This window comes from Aspergillus oryzae, chromosome 6 (genome assembly GCF_000184455.2).
Source record: "Aspergillus oryzae RIB40 DNA, chromosome 6".
NCBI classification, from domain to species: Eukaryota; Fungi; Ascomycota; class Eurotiomycetes; order Eurotiales; family Aspergillaceae; genus Aspergillus; species Aspergillus oryzae.
Window position 1 is genome coordinate 3,117,969 of NC_036440.1, and position 14,327 is coordinate 3,132,295.

At 48.2% G+C, this 14,327-nt stretch overlaps 5 protein-coding genes across 5 annotated transcripts; 3 read left to right on the top strand and 2 right to left on the bottom strand.

Moving 5' to 3' along the window:
• Positions 1–882, top strand: AO090038000209 (uncharacterized protein; the record flags this gene model as incomplete). The annotated part of the gene is made up of 1 exon (XM_023238395.1): positions 1–882. The coding sequence occupies one exon, from the start codon at positions 1–3 to the stop codon at positions 880–882; it is 882 nt and encodes a 293-aa protein (XP_023093040.1).
• A 1,996-nt stretch (positions 883–2,878) lies between these two features.
• Positions 2,879–3,916, top strand: AO090038000208 (WD40 repeat domain-containing protein; the record flags this gene model as incomplete). The annotated part of the gene is made up of 1 exon (XM_001825110.3): positions 2,879–3,916. The coding sequence occupies one exon, from the start codon at positions 2,879–2,881 to the stop codon at positions 3,914–3,916; it is 1,038 nt and encodes a 345-aa protein (XP_001825162.3).
• A 6,428-nt stretch (positions 3,917–10,344) lies between these two features.
• On the top strand, positions 10,345–12,057 carry AO090038000206 (cytochrome P450; the record flags this gene model as incomplete). The annotated part of the gene is made up of 5 exons (XM_001825109.1): positions 10,345–10,543; positions 10,599–11,449; positions 11,500–11,610; positions 11,663–11,829; positions 11,883–12,057. 5 exons carry the CDS (start codon positions 10,345–10,347, stop codon positions 12,055–12,057), a joined length of 1,503 nt encoding a protein of 500 aa, XP_001825161.1.
• A 316-nt stretch (positions 12,058–12,373) lies between these two features.
• On the bottom strand, positions 12,374–13,331 carry AO090038000205 (uncharacterized protein; the record flags this gene model as incomplete). The annotated part of the gene is made up of 3 exons (XM_023238396.1): positions 12,374–12,504; positions 12,562–12,866; positions 12,928–13,331. The coding sequence occupies 3 exons, from the start codon at positions 13,329–13,331 to the stop codon at positions 12,374–12,376; spliced, it is 840 nt and encodes a 279-aa protein (XP_023093039.1).
• Positions 13,332–13,386: 55 nt separating this feature from the next.
• AO090038000204 (uncharacterized protein) lies at positions 13,387–13,784 on the bottom strand (the record flags this gene model as incomplete). The annotated part of the gene is made up of 2 exons (XM_023238397.1): positions 13,387–13,497; positions 13,593–13,784. 2 exons carry the CDS (start codon positions 13,782–13,784, stop codon positions 13,387–13,389), a joined length of 303 nt encoding a protein of 100 aa, XP_023093038.1.
• Between the last annotated feature and the right edge of the window lie 543 nt (positions 13,785–14,327).

The window sequence follows — 14,327 nt, forward strand, 5'->3', positions numbered from 1 at the left end:
ATGCGATTTCAGTATCTGTTTCTCACCTTGGGTGCCACCCTTTCGGCAGCTGCCCAAGACCGGGGCCAGTGCTATTCCATCGGCCAGATGTACCCGTCAACCGATCGAGTCTCCGGAAGATCTGAATGTTGCCCGGATGGCACCGAATACAACGGCAACATATGTGAAGCTTTACCTACTTGTTTCAACCCAGACGAGTACTTTGATACCGTAGACCGTGTATGTCGCGCCAAGAAAGACTGCGGTGATGGCAATTACTTTTACATAAGGGAAAGAAAGTGCAAGCCAATTCCGCCTTGTCTTGACGATGAGTTCTTCGATGGTCAATACTGTGTGCGAAAGCCACAGTGCCAGGACGGCTACTACTTCGAGAAAACCGGATGTGTGCCGAAGCCACGCTGCGAAGACGATGAGTGGTTCGATGGCCGTAACTGTGTCGAGAAGCCACAAGACTGTGGTGCAGGCAAACATTGGGACTTCAAAGCCAACCAATGTGTACCAAACCCCCCCTGTGACGCTGACAGCTACTGGACTGGCACTGGGTGTGCAAAAAGACCCAGGTGTCGCAATCCTCACCACTTTTTCGACGGCGTTGACTGCGTGCCTTGCCCAAATCCTGACGAGTATTGGAATGGCAATGCTTGTGTGTCGCGGCCAGTTTGTGCCGAGGATGAATATTACGATGGAAACAATTGCAAGAAGATCCCCAAATGTGGACAGGGTCAGTACTGGAACAGGAAAAAAAACATCTGTGATCAAGTCCAACATTGCTCACTCGGTGAATGGTTCAATGGCGAAAGCTGTGAAGCGATCAGTTACCCTCCCTACGGTGGTCGTCTCTGCCTGATATCCTGCGACAAGCTGCGGAGTGGTACACCATAAAGAGCCGGTATTGTCGAAGGCCATTTCTGTAAGCTCTATCGCCAGTTGAGCTGACTAAATCTGACTTTCGTGGTACGGCTCAATAGTATGTTGTTTCCTTATCCCATTCCTGGGGTAAGGGAAAAGGGGCAGGCGTGTTTTACGTTGATAGTATCATCACAGGGTGAGGCTGTGAGATGCATGTTGCTTCGTGGCGTTTTCAATCAAATGTAACTAGGATGCTAGTTAATGATATGTTACCACTCCGGAACTAGAATATGTTGCCTGTTTGTTGTCGTACCGCTGTAGAGATGCTAGATAGCTTTCCAAGTATAATCAGCATTCGAATAAGTTGTTCTCTTATATGAGCCCCATGCATATGGAACATCTCGATAGTAACTACAGGGTCCATCCTCAGAGTACCTTTGTAAGAAAAAGTCTATGTAGATGTAAAGAATCCGTTAAAACCTATCATATCAGATTCCTATAGCATTTTTAGAGAGACATTGAGCTATTCCAGGGATTGGAATGTGCAGTGGCGTTCTTCGACCAGCTGTCAGCTGCGCAACCTTGAAGTGATTCTTGGGTCGATGGGATTGCCGACTGTGGCTGGCTCAGATGGGCAAGAGCAATGCTGATGCAGTGGTAATTAATATTGGGAAGGTAGTTGAACATCTCTAGTCCCACAAATTGTCAGATTCTAGAGTCACCCAATGATACGATGGGTCAAACTCCTAGCTCACTCCCCAACCCATCGAGTATGTAACTACATACGGAGTTCTACCAGCAGCAGTTCCGGTGTCTTTGGTTACATTTTCTGCTATCCCATTTTCGTCAAGGAATGTGATACTCTGTGGCTTGATGCCACCTCCCACTGGATACAGCGACTACAGCCGGCGGCACCCTACGAAGTGGCTTGAATGTTACAACTGTTACCTTTATTACCAGGCTTGTACTGCGTACTTACTTACCTAGTAAGGTGAAATTGCTGCATTGGACTTGCTTTCCGCATTCAGGTGGAATGTCTGCCTAGACAACGTACATACACATCTTCATGAGTCAACGACTAGGATGGAGGCTAACCCCGGTGCTTTGAGACCTGCTAGCAACCTCGATCCATGCTTTCCGATGTGACATTACGATATTACCATAGGCAGGAAAGCAATTTCCGGATGCAGGAGAGCGTAGCAGATTGTGAATTCAATTTGCACTCGTGACGTATGAAAGACAGCAGAACGCTGGGACTATGTCTTTATGCCTGGATCGATATGACCTTAACCTTTTAAAATCTCCTACTTAAACAGATGAACCTATCGTCTGCACTCTAATGACGACTTGGTATTCTCGAGCTCTATCACTTCTTTTAGTTTCCATATAAGAACCAAAGATCAGGTGACTTCCTCACCACCTGTTTCTGCCTACCATGCGCTTCAAGCCATTGCTCCTTTCGTTGCTTGGGGTAAGCCCTCTCGGCATGATCTCCATCGCCCAGGCAGCCGCCGGAAATTGCCAGTCGTTATCAGATGGCAGTACCCCTGCAATTAGTGATTGCTGCTCTGAGCAGAAGTCAGGAACAGCATCAGTCGATGGCCATGTGATTGAATATTCCTGTCGGAACTTCAAACGCTCCGCTTCCATAAATATCAAAGGCCCTTATGCGGAAGGAAGTGCTCAAGCGTGTGCCAAACGGTGCGTGTTTCGCCGTTGCACCATGGCTGTTTATAAAGACAACAATGAATGCCGCTACACCAACGATGCGAACCCCGAAATGGAGTACGATGATACGGTGCTGGCTATGGAGAACAAAGGGAAAGACGACATGACGGATGAGGTCAGGAAGGCTCTTGCTAAGTGCAAGGAGGAATGTGAGAAGGACAAGGAAAAGTTGAAAAAGGAATGTCAAGAACAAAAGATAGAACTGGGCGATAAGTGCCTGAGAGAGAAGGAGGAGCTGCGCAGGCAATGCACCGAAAACGAGGAAAGGCAGAACAAGCAATGCGAAGACCAAAAGTCAGACATGCGGAACAAGTGCCAAGAGGAAAAGAATGAGCTGCGCAGGCAGTGCGCCGAAGACGCAAAGGAGGAAAGCAAAGCATGCGAGGACCGCGTAAAAGTTATTCAAGAGCAGCTTACTGAATGCCGTGACAAGAATCTACAGGATACCCGATGGGTGTCCAATCCAGGCCTTCTGGGCACTGAGGTCAAAGCCAAGGCCGTGGCCTTCTCCCCGAAAAATGAGAGAATGGCAGTCGGAGAGCTCAGTCCTCAAAGAGTTGTAGTGTGGGATATGAAAACTCGGCAGCCCTTGGCTGGATGGGAAACGGGAGCTGGAGCTGGCATGCCTATGAGTGTTGCATTGTCCCCAGATGGTACCAAGGTCCTTTGTGGAACATACGAGGGAGCGGTCAAGATGTGGGATGTAAGCACCAGCTCTGAGCAGATATTCCAAGAGCCAAAGGGCCGCGTGAGCCGTGTGAACCGAGTTGCATTCTCTCCAGATGGCAGGCAAGTTGCGGCCGGATTGGCTGATGGAAAAGTCCTGATATGGGACGTGTCAACAAATACCCAGATCACTACTCAAGGGCATTCTGGTGCTGTGCAGGCTTTGGAGTTTTCGCCCACAAGCGGGAAGCTTGTTTCAGGATCGAAGGATAAGACAATTCGATTTTGGGATCCGCGGACTGGAAGGAAAGACAATGAGATCTCTCACCCGGGTGGTGGTCTCAATGCAATCGCATTTTCGCCTGACGGAAAGAGCCTGGCATCTGGATCGGATGACAGTAGTGTTAGGGTGTGGAATGCTGAGACACTAGCTCAGCGTCGGCTTCTCCCTGCTCATACGGGCCCTATTAATGACTTGGCCTTCTCCGCTGACGGCAGGCAGCTTGCCTCTGTATCGGATGATGGAACACTTAGGATCTGGTCTCTTGCAGATGACTACGTCCTTAGTTCACACCAACAGCGCAAGGCTGAAGCTGTTGCATTCTCCCCAGATGGAAAATATCTTGCATCTGTCGTGGCTTTGGAGGGATTGTTGTTGTGGACGCGCAATTAACCATGCGTTCCATTCTGCCATCGGCATTTAGCTAGTATAGTGTGACAGACTGTTTATAATTGCGCAATGAAATAGGTGTATGTTCTGGCTTGCAGAAATGCGAAGGACCCAGAATTAGGACTATCTTTGAATGCTGGCCGATGTCTAGAGTGTAACTCACATAAGGTAGCTGAGTCGATCAGACTTTGTGGTCTTTGTGCGCCGTTCGGATAGCGAATTTCTAGCTGTTCAATATGAAACAATCGTTAGCGGCCAGCTGCACAGACGCATAGTATCTTCATCAGGCCGTTCAAGGACAAGCCTTGGAAGACCTGCAGAGGAATTCTGGGCTGGAAGGACTTTATTTACCGTTAACGGAAACCCAATTCCACGGAATGTATACATAGCAAGCATACCTAGCGGTCATGTTCTACAAAGTCTACAAATGTAGGAGGGCCGGCGGACCGTTAAGCAACTGTTCAGCAAATGTCCAGAGGTTATTGATCTGCGAGAATGATATGACCCATTATATCTAGCCATTAGGGCTGATGCTGATCTTTCAGGAGGCTAATTGGTATATAAGGAAACATGCGCATTTATTTGGCTGTTTAAGATGGGAGCGCAGGAATTGCACATTTCATTTTGGGAGTACCATACACCGACAGTTAACTGCGATTCATCATGGCCGCCTGTGAGCCAGCCTACACCACCATTCAAGGAATGTTTAGCATCTTGCCGAAAAGGTTATACAGCTAAGTTACCATGGTTAGCATATCATTCCAGAGAACTGGGAGTCTAGACGTACGTAGTTATCCAAGTCATCCAAATTATTTTTGAAATCTGCAAACTGACTGTCCAAGCTTTCTGCAAGTCTCCACTTAGCGCCTAAACTCGGGACCATGCATACCGAAGATGCTACTCACCTGATGTAACGTAAAGGACGTTGTCGGGAACTGGGTTGTTCTTCAGCCCAGCCAAGAAAGCCTTGGAATTCTGATCGTCACCAATCTGGCTTATGGTGTAGCTCACAGCTATAAACACGTTAGCAGAAATGCCCTGTGCAATAAGCGAAGCCATGGACCAAACGAACCATCCGGTGAATATGGGATCGGCTGGTGGGTTTTCAAGGCATTGACCGCATCTGCAATGACACTCCGGATAACATCGTTGTCAGTGCCGAGTGGGGATAGACTTTTGTTTTCCTCATTCGGAGCTCCATCAGTGATGGTCATGATGAGGTATGGCTTTGGGAGATTCTGGCCTGCGCTGAGGACGTTATGGATGAGCGGGTCCAAAATCTTCTTCTTGAGGTTCGTTCCAATTGGAGTTGCTCCGTTGGGGTTAGTCTGATTCATGTAGTCATTAACTTGCGCTTCTGTGAGATTATCAGCATTGCCGATGTCCGCATTGATAAATCGGAGGCTCGCGACTCCAGCGGCAGCCTGTGGGTTCACGAAGCCCATAATCCTCGCCATCCGAGCCACCAGGATCCGTTGATTTTCAATCCGACCAGTGCCCCCACCCATTGACCCGCTATCATCTATATAGTGCATTTAGATTAGCACTCTTGATTGTCTGAAGACATGCCTCGAGATGCTCATACCGCAATACCAAACCGGTGTATACAGGGCGGAGGCGGCCATAATCGCCAAGGTTCTACCGGACATTGCTCTCACACTGGGATTTTTCCTGGCTGCTGCCGCTGCACGTGCTATATCGATAACACGCTGGTCGTTGGGAGGGTAGAAGTCTTCAAGTCCTTTATCTTGGATAAAGTTGAAAAGAAAGGTCTTGAAGTCATCCTCAGTCCGGAGGCTATTGATGTCCTGTAGGCGTGTTAGAGATTGCATCGGGAAGTCAGCGCATCAACTTGCCTGGACTGTGTTGGACTGCCAATTCAGGAAGTCTGAGATGCGATCAATAGAATCCTTGGCGACGTCCTTCCAGTTGCTGAAATAAGCAATAGCAAACAGCCCACTGCTGGTGAGGAGATTTCCCAACTCAGGCTTATATCCATCCTGCTGGTCTGGTGGAAGAATGGCCCTTTGGATGGCAGGATTCATGGAGTAACCGGCCAGTTTCTTTGCCGTTTCTCCTTTGTCATTAGACTGGGTCAACGAAGCTCCCTTTTCCACGAGCAAACTAATCAATTTGGGATCTTTTGCTTCGGTGATGGCCACCATAAGCGGTGTCGAATTGTTCCATGCCGGCACAGGCTCATTAACATCGGCACCATGCGCCACAAGCAACTGCGCCAGGCGGTCCCTTTTGTCCTTTGCGAATGCAACCAGGTATAAGGGAGTTTTGCCGTCAGCACCCTTCTTATTGGGGTTGGCTCCAGCCTGCAGCAATAGCTTCACTGCGCTAGTCTGTCCATTCTTCACAGCAAGAGCAAGTGGTGTATCGCCAGATGTGCTGGTGCCATCAATATCCACCCCTCGGCTGAGGTATTGAGTGAGACTGGCTCGATCAAGTGTCCCTTTCCAGGCGTCGTTGTGAAGACTCATTTTTTTGGGGTTGATTCCGGTTAAGTGGTATCACACTAAGAGGACTATGGTGGCTATCGAAGTTTGCAAGCTTGAGGGTAAATAGTTCTGGTGAAATACAAAATGAAGAATCGAGACTGATGATTCCCTGTCTGCGTAACTACAGCATCATCAACCTCAGTATTTTATACCCAAGTCAGATAGATCTATTTAGCCTGGATGTAACTGTAAATGTGGCTTGAATTATTAAGCGCAACGATTGATGCGGCCGGTAAATGACACGGAGTGTCCAATGCAACACCAATATCCGGTTTCGTCCCTACGTCACGGTAGCATATCAGCCCTTCATACATATATCAATGTGTAATAGAGGTAAGCAGTTGAATCTATACCGAAAACGGGATGTCGATAGTGTTACATGCCACAGGTGATGCTACTCGGGTAGTCTCCTCTCACATTTTGTGATGATGTATACGACTCAAGAGTTGGTCAATAACCCGACTAGAGCATGGCTGTCACCATGGATGATTTCTCGCAGATGGCTTGCTGGAAGCTATAGAGAACCTTGACACCATGCATCTTTTGATTTCGTCTCTTCCAGCAGTGCGAGATTCGACGAAAGCAACCATTGTCGCTTGGTGGGTCGACACATAGCTTCATTTTGCGCTTGCAACACCAACATTCTTCTTTTCTTTTGTTTTCCTTCTTTTTCGATAGTTACACTCGCAAGGATAAGTCAATTACAGGTTGATCCCCAATCCGAGAAGGTGACGTATACATAGGCGCCGTGGACGATTCAGACGGTTCTAAACACACAGCCACATACTTTTACGTTCAGATTGTAGGATACAGTCCTGATACCAGCTGCTGCCAATCTTTCTATAGAGTCCGCTGGTCAGATATAGAATTAACATCGACTCAGTTCATCTATAAAATATACAATAGTCATTTCTATCACGCATGCTTTCCATCTATGTAGAGCCATTGGCTAAATCGCATATATATTCGTAAGCAGTAATCGAGGACCACCGCCTCTGAGTAGTGCCCAGATATTGTAAGAACATCTTCAATCAGCTCTGAGTGAAGAAGATAGAACCGATTAATTCCATCCCGGCCTATTCGGTTCTGACAAGACCATTTGACATCATCCTTAAGCTTCGCATAATCCTCGCTGGCGCCGGGTTCAATGGCCAAAGTCGGCAAATCGGCCATATTCCCGCGGGATGGCCGGTGACTGAGAGAGGTGGTGATTGGATCTGCCTCCTCCCTTTTGTTTCCAGAATTAGGCTTATAGGTAGTACTTTAGCCCCAGTAGTTTATCGGTTCGTTGATTGCAATCTTCCAGATCATGAACAGCTGCAGTATGAGGCTTCAGGAAACCATTTTGATCCATGCTACCATTTCAGCGCTTTCTGGCATATGTGTCGGCCGGCTGTTATAACAGCAAAATCGCCCTCGGTTTCTGGCAATGCTTGCATGATTTGGTCTTTTGTAGTCAACGTTTGTTGAGGGTGGTTCAATCTCAACCAGATGAAGCTTTGTCCTTAGTCGTATGTCCGCTAGAGCACGCCCGCCATGTCCCTATCGAATATATTATTAGAGATTTCCTTTCAGGAAATCAGTGTGATTCTTGCTTGGCTTGCGGGTCACCACCATCATTTACCACATATTGCGCCATAGGGCCCATCAGCCACTCCATAGGATCTAGAGGCTTTCTCGCATTATTTGGACCTGGGAGAGATCTTCCTTAATCTGTGCTGCCATCTTTGTACCTTGCTGTATATGGATTTTTAACCATTACACATGTCACACTAGTCCTCCATGCGAAGATACTTGTGCATATGGGGGTCAGATATTTCACAGATCTGAAAGTCGCCCACGGCTGCGGCAAAAGTCAAGCCGACTACTGAAGCTTCCAACTCCCCTCGCCACTGCAATCTTGCGCGATCGCATAGTTGGGAGATCAATCAATAGCTGCGCCATTTAGAGAAATCTGTGCCAACTACGCAACATCCCTAGTACCCGACGAATCTCACCATGGCTGGCTGTTTATATAGGCGGGCATATTCATAAGTCTCCAGTATTCACCTAGGTTTCGCATCAAACGAAGAATCAGTAATGCATCCATGTAGCTTGTCGTATTAGAGAATACCTCCGTGATTCAATACTATGCTGGTGAATACCTAGTCGCGCTTCATTATTCATGTTGGCCTTAAGCGATTCACACGTTCTTAGGGAATTTCTTCCATATTGCTGATGAGTGTACAAAAGTAATGGAAGCTCCTAGCAGTCGTTCATGCTTGAGTACAGACAATGCACAGGCACTAGAACAAATAATCACAGGTATTGTGCTACTGAGAATAACTTACATTTGTTGTCGCTCACGTTATATCAATTATATCTTCGTCCTTTAGGTTTTACCCACTGGCTGCATAAACAATTTTGCCCGTTGGGGGTTTCTAAGACTCGTATAAAGAGGTTCGCCGATAGGATATCCAAGAAATTGTCCGCCAAAACTTTTCGAATTATCTAGTAACAAGTGACACTGTGGAAAGACACATCGAATATTATAGATTGACCATGTTCTACCCAGGTATCAACCCGGTCCGGGTCATGATTAGTGCAATGGCGCCGGATATATATTCCCGCGTAAGTCCATCAAGCACATAGACATTCAACTCTTGTTGAACTGCTTTACCAGCCAACAGTTGCACAACGGATATGACACAATACATCTGGACTCTATCTTCGAGATCTATGCCAGCGCCGGCTACCTCTCACATCCGGGAGCTGGGAGTGGTGGATCTTGGAGTGTACTCCGTAGAGCATCGTACACTAGTCCAGTATTTAAATGTGGGGCCGTCAAATGGAGGCAAGGCGTAAGAAACAATCGCAGTTTCACGATGTTGATGAATTTCCGTTGTGGGAACGGGGGATTAGGGCTTCTGTTCCGGGGATCGGCACTCCGAGCATTCCTCGCATGTCCAGCGAGCCCCAAGACTCCGGCAGTTAAGTACCCTAGTTCATCCGGTTTTTGTAGTTTAGATCAAGGGTGAGATCTCATGCATTTGACCCTGCAGGCTGCTTGGGACATTCTGGCCATCTCGATATTTGTTTCACATGGCAAATGGTCTGGACTTGGCAGTTAGCCCTAAGCCGAGAGGATGAGGAGAAATTTAACCAGTGTTCCGAGGCGAGCAATTGTAAGAATTGGGAAATTTGTTATTCTTTCGGTGCCTGTTGACCGCCTACTGTAAACAGCAATTGCACAACAGCAAACGCTAGCCCTCTAATTTTAGGTATCGCGTAGGCAATCCCGTTCCTAGCTTCTACTCTGTTAGATTAATTGTTCTCCAGGCCTCGGCTTAGACTGACGACAAGAATATGAAAGGTGGTCTGATCATGGTGTCGCTATTCTTCTCAAAACAACACAATTTCTCAGAGGAGGAAGCAACAGGTAGAATTCTATGAGATGGTACGTACAATAAAAGTCCAAAGCCGACACCATTAACCACCTTTGTTTCTTCATGTCCTCACTTAAACTGGCATTTGATTCTACCCAGTAATCACACACAGATTCATAACGCGGAGAAGCCAAGCAGTCATCTTACCTCCAAAAGACTAGCTGCCTATCCTACTACAACTGTGTCCTTATCTTATTGCGGTACAACCAATAGCCATCGGCAAAAGATGGAGCAGCAACGGCTAACGGGATCAGAATCCGTCCGGACAGCGGGGCGGGCAACAGACAGTTCAACGGTCTCAAGCTAGTGCTTAGCGCACTGCATCAGCAACGGTGACACTTGTAACCTTACTCAGAAAGCCAATAGGGGCTATGGAATTATTTTGTGCGCTTCCTGCCACTGGCAGGGACCCCCCTGGTAGAAAAAAAAAAATAACTGACTCAGTAAGAATTGTATTGTTCCTTCTTCATCTTTGTCTGCGAGTAATGCAACCGTCACCATGGCCTTGTTGGTGATATTAGGGATAGGTTTTGTTACCTATTTGGTGTTTCTGAGTATCTATCGCCTGTATTTTCACCCATTGAGCCATATCCCCGGCCCAAAGTTGGCTGCGATTACCCATGGCTACGAATTTTACCACAACATCATCCGAGGCGGCCTATTTATCTGGGAGCTCGAACGGCTGCATGAAGTTTACGGTAAGCATATTGAATCCCCCACCTACGTTATAGGCCAAAGGCTGACACAGAACAGGCCCAATCATCCGCATAAACCCCCGTGAAGTTCACATCAAGGACCCGGATTACTACGATGACATCTACGCCTCCAGCGCCCGCAAACGCGAAAAGGACCCCGTTCTCGTCGCCCAGTTCGGCCTCGAAGGCTCGGGCTTCTCAGCAATCGACCAGGAAACTCATCACCAGCGGCGCGCACCCGTGGCGAAATTCTTCTCCAAGCGCGCGATCGAGAACCAGGAACACTTGATCCGCGACAGTTTGAACAAACTCGTGGGGCATTTCCAGGAGGCTTGTCGTGCGCACACGGTCGTCAGTTTGGACGCTGCGTTTGCGGCGTTAACCTCCGATGTCATCCACCAGTATGCGTACGGATTCAACCCTAATAATCTTGATAAGGAGGGGTTCAACGCCAAGGTCCGAGATGGCATCAATGGTCTCTTCCAGCTTGCGCATCTGCTTTACTTCTTCCCCATCTTGCAGACGCTTATGAATGTCATGCCGCTTCCCCTGTTGCAGGTGTTGAACCCCCCTGCGTTTGCGTTGGCGAGTCAGAAAAAGGAGCTCTATGAGCAGGGTGCGGCTGCGCTGGAAAAGGCAAACTCCAAGGCTGGCAGTGGGACATTGATCGACACGCTTGCCGCGCCATCCATGCCGGAACATATGCGTTCTGCGCATCGGCTCATGAATGAGGGCTTTGCTTTGGTGATTGGCGGTACCGAGACGACTGCGAGGTCGCTTGCTCTTGGGGCGTGGCATTTGTTCACTAGAGAGGATATCCGAAACAAGCTTCGCGAGGAGCTGAAGCAAGTGATGCCGACGCCGGATTCTCAGCCGACGTGGAATGACTTGGAAAAACTGCCGTACATGGTATGTATTGCCTTTCTCACACGAAACAATACATGCTAATGCTAGCTTAGTCCGGAGTAATCAGCGAATCCCTACGTCTTTCAACCGGAATTGCGAATCGATCATCGAGAGTAGCACCTACCGAAGCGCTGGTGTATAAAGACTACACTATCCCGCCTGGAGTGAGCTAGACCCCGTCCCGGTGGGGTCAACTAGACACTGACAACAATCTAGACCCCCGTCAGCGAAACAAATTACTTCACCCTGATGGACCCGGAAATCTTTTCTGATCCCCACGCTTTTGACCCGGAACGATGGATCCGGGCCGCTGCCAAGGGACAGCGATTGGACCGCTATCTGGTGAACTTCTCGAAAGGAAGCCGCATGTGTGTGGGCTTGAAGTAAGATATCAAATACCCCTCGACAATGTTTGCATCAGCTAACTGTTGTAAAGCTTGGCCTATGCGGAGCTGTTCCTGGTCATCGCTACGATCGTCCGTCGGTTTGATATTGAGCTGTATGAGACGCCGAAGAGTAATATCGATTTTGCTCGCGATTTCGGTACTCCGTACCCGGATAAGGGTAACTTTAGTGTGCGGGCCTTGGTTACGGGAGTTATTAGCGAGTAGATTGGCAGTAATTTCAATCTATCCCGTGAATAAGTAAGGGCTATGTCACGATACATGATTTGACTAAATTACCCTATCTGGACAGATAAGTGTCTCACCGTTATGAAAGTACATATCTTGCAGAAACAAAATGGCTATTCTAAAAATGTGAATAAAGAAAAACAAAAGAAAGCTTGGGTATTTATAGATGGGTATACAGTCATAAGACATATGATAGAGGCACCACGACTAGACAGATGTAGTCGGCTCTTCCACCCGGCTATCTCATTTCGGAAAAAGGCACAGCGCAAGATTGAAAATCAGACTTCCTCCCAGATCATGGATTCTCCTCCCTCCAGTCAAAGTTCTGCTTCACCCTAATCTGCATAGCATTCAGCTCCTGACCGGAAGCAGTAGAGCCATTCGACGGGATCACGCCTTCCTCTCTTGGATGAGTACTAGCACGTCCTACGTCGGTGGTCAGGTAGATCTCATCCTCTTCTGGCCAGAACTGATACTTCTTACCATTCGAGGCCCGATAGCCGGATCGGTTCCCGGTACTCTGCAGCGGCGTGCCCGAAATGCCCGAAGTGCCCTCGCCGGTCATTTTATAGTCCCTCGAGAGCCCACTGCTGCCGAACATGCCCCAGAGTCTGAGCTGAGGGATCTGACGCAAGAGTGGCCGAAGCGTCGGGAGACAGGCGCTGACGATACCGATGCAGGGTTCGACGTTGGACCAGATCATGGCGTCGCCGATTACCCATGTGATGTCGACGGAGTCTTTCATTTTGGTGATGGCGCAGATGCGGACAATTGTGGCTACGCAGACGCTGCGGGAAGGGCTGTGTTAGAGTCTCGTTTGGATGGTGATTATGGAGGTGCGTGACTTACAATCCACCGAGCAAGAAGATACCGCTAATGGCCCATTTCTGACCCTTGGGCATCTGCAGGCTCCATACGATCGGCATGGGCAGGCATAGAATGATGACATCAGTGAACAAGTTGGCGACACCGTTCCACAAATAGAATTGGTAGAGATTGATGCGACAATAACCTCCGCTCAAAGGATATACCCATTGAGTCCAGAAGAAAGATGACGGGACGCAGGCGACCGAGATGGTGGTAGAGACTGAGATAGCATATCCGATCGAGAGAAATCCGCAGAAATATAACGTCCAAGTCAAGCGGAAAATGCGGCGATAGAGAAGAAGCACGGATAATTTGACCATGGGCACTGTCGTGGAATACAGGACAACGTAGGCGAAGATAATCTGTACATTCACCATTAGACTCATAGGACTGTATTATGAGCGAAAGCGCAGGGCATTTACTTTCATGCTCATTAGGACATCATTTGCCTCCACCACCCATATATGTTTGCCTGTCCCATATGCGCCTCCTGAGAACACTCTTTGTTAGTTTCAACGGGACTTTTAAGTAGGTAGCTGGCGGTGATGATACCTAAAATACAACATACGCCTGTCCCATATGCGAACGCCTGTGCAAGATGTTTAGTCGAAAGCTCCAACTAGCATTTAAGAATCTAGGATACACACCAATGCCACCAAAACAAACCAGTCATCATATGCTAAATTGGCACTTTTATTCGTTGTCCGGGCCCAGAATCGCAAACCCACGAAAACTGTGGCAATTGCCATCACAGCAGCAACCGTGCCGTCATTCTGTGCGATCCTGTCGGCGGACAAGTCCAGACCCTCCGGCGCAGTGCCGATGACAAGGCTTGACATGTTATTTCAGAGAGAGATCAATTCATGGTCCAGTTAAGCGGTGATGAAATTGTCGACTACCGAGGCAGTGCTGAAGTGACGATAGTGCAGCAACCCAGTGAAGAGATAGAGAGAGAGAGAGCAGCCGCGATCCTAAAAAACGAGGGAAATGGGGCGAAAAGTATAACCCTACCACACCCCAGGTGAGATATCAAAGAGCGTACAGCTATCCAATCGCGAGAAGAGAGGGGAAAGATCTGTTTTACATGGCAATCAGGCGGGAAATAAGGATGCAGAGAAAATGACAGAAACAGGATGGGATCTACAACGATGTTGAGCTTTCACGAGCCATGAAACTGCTAGGGATCAAAACATTTTTAGCTTGCAGGCGGCACAGATCGAGCCATGAAGGAATGGTTCCAGTGGGGAACGAAGCCTTCCCCGGGCAGATCTAGCCCTACCATGGGTTAGAAGCGAGGTTGCCATTTCTCACCATCCATGGTTTTCAGCTACCAAAACCTTCCAAATTATAGAGTTAATATTACAGCGGACAGGGGATCTCTA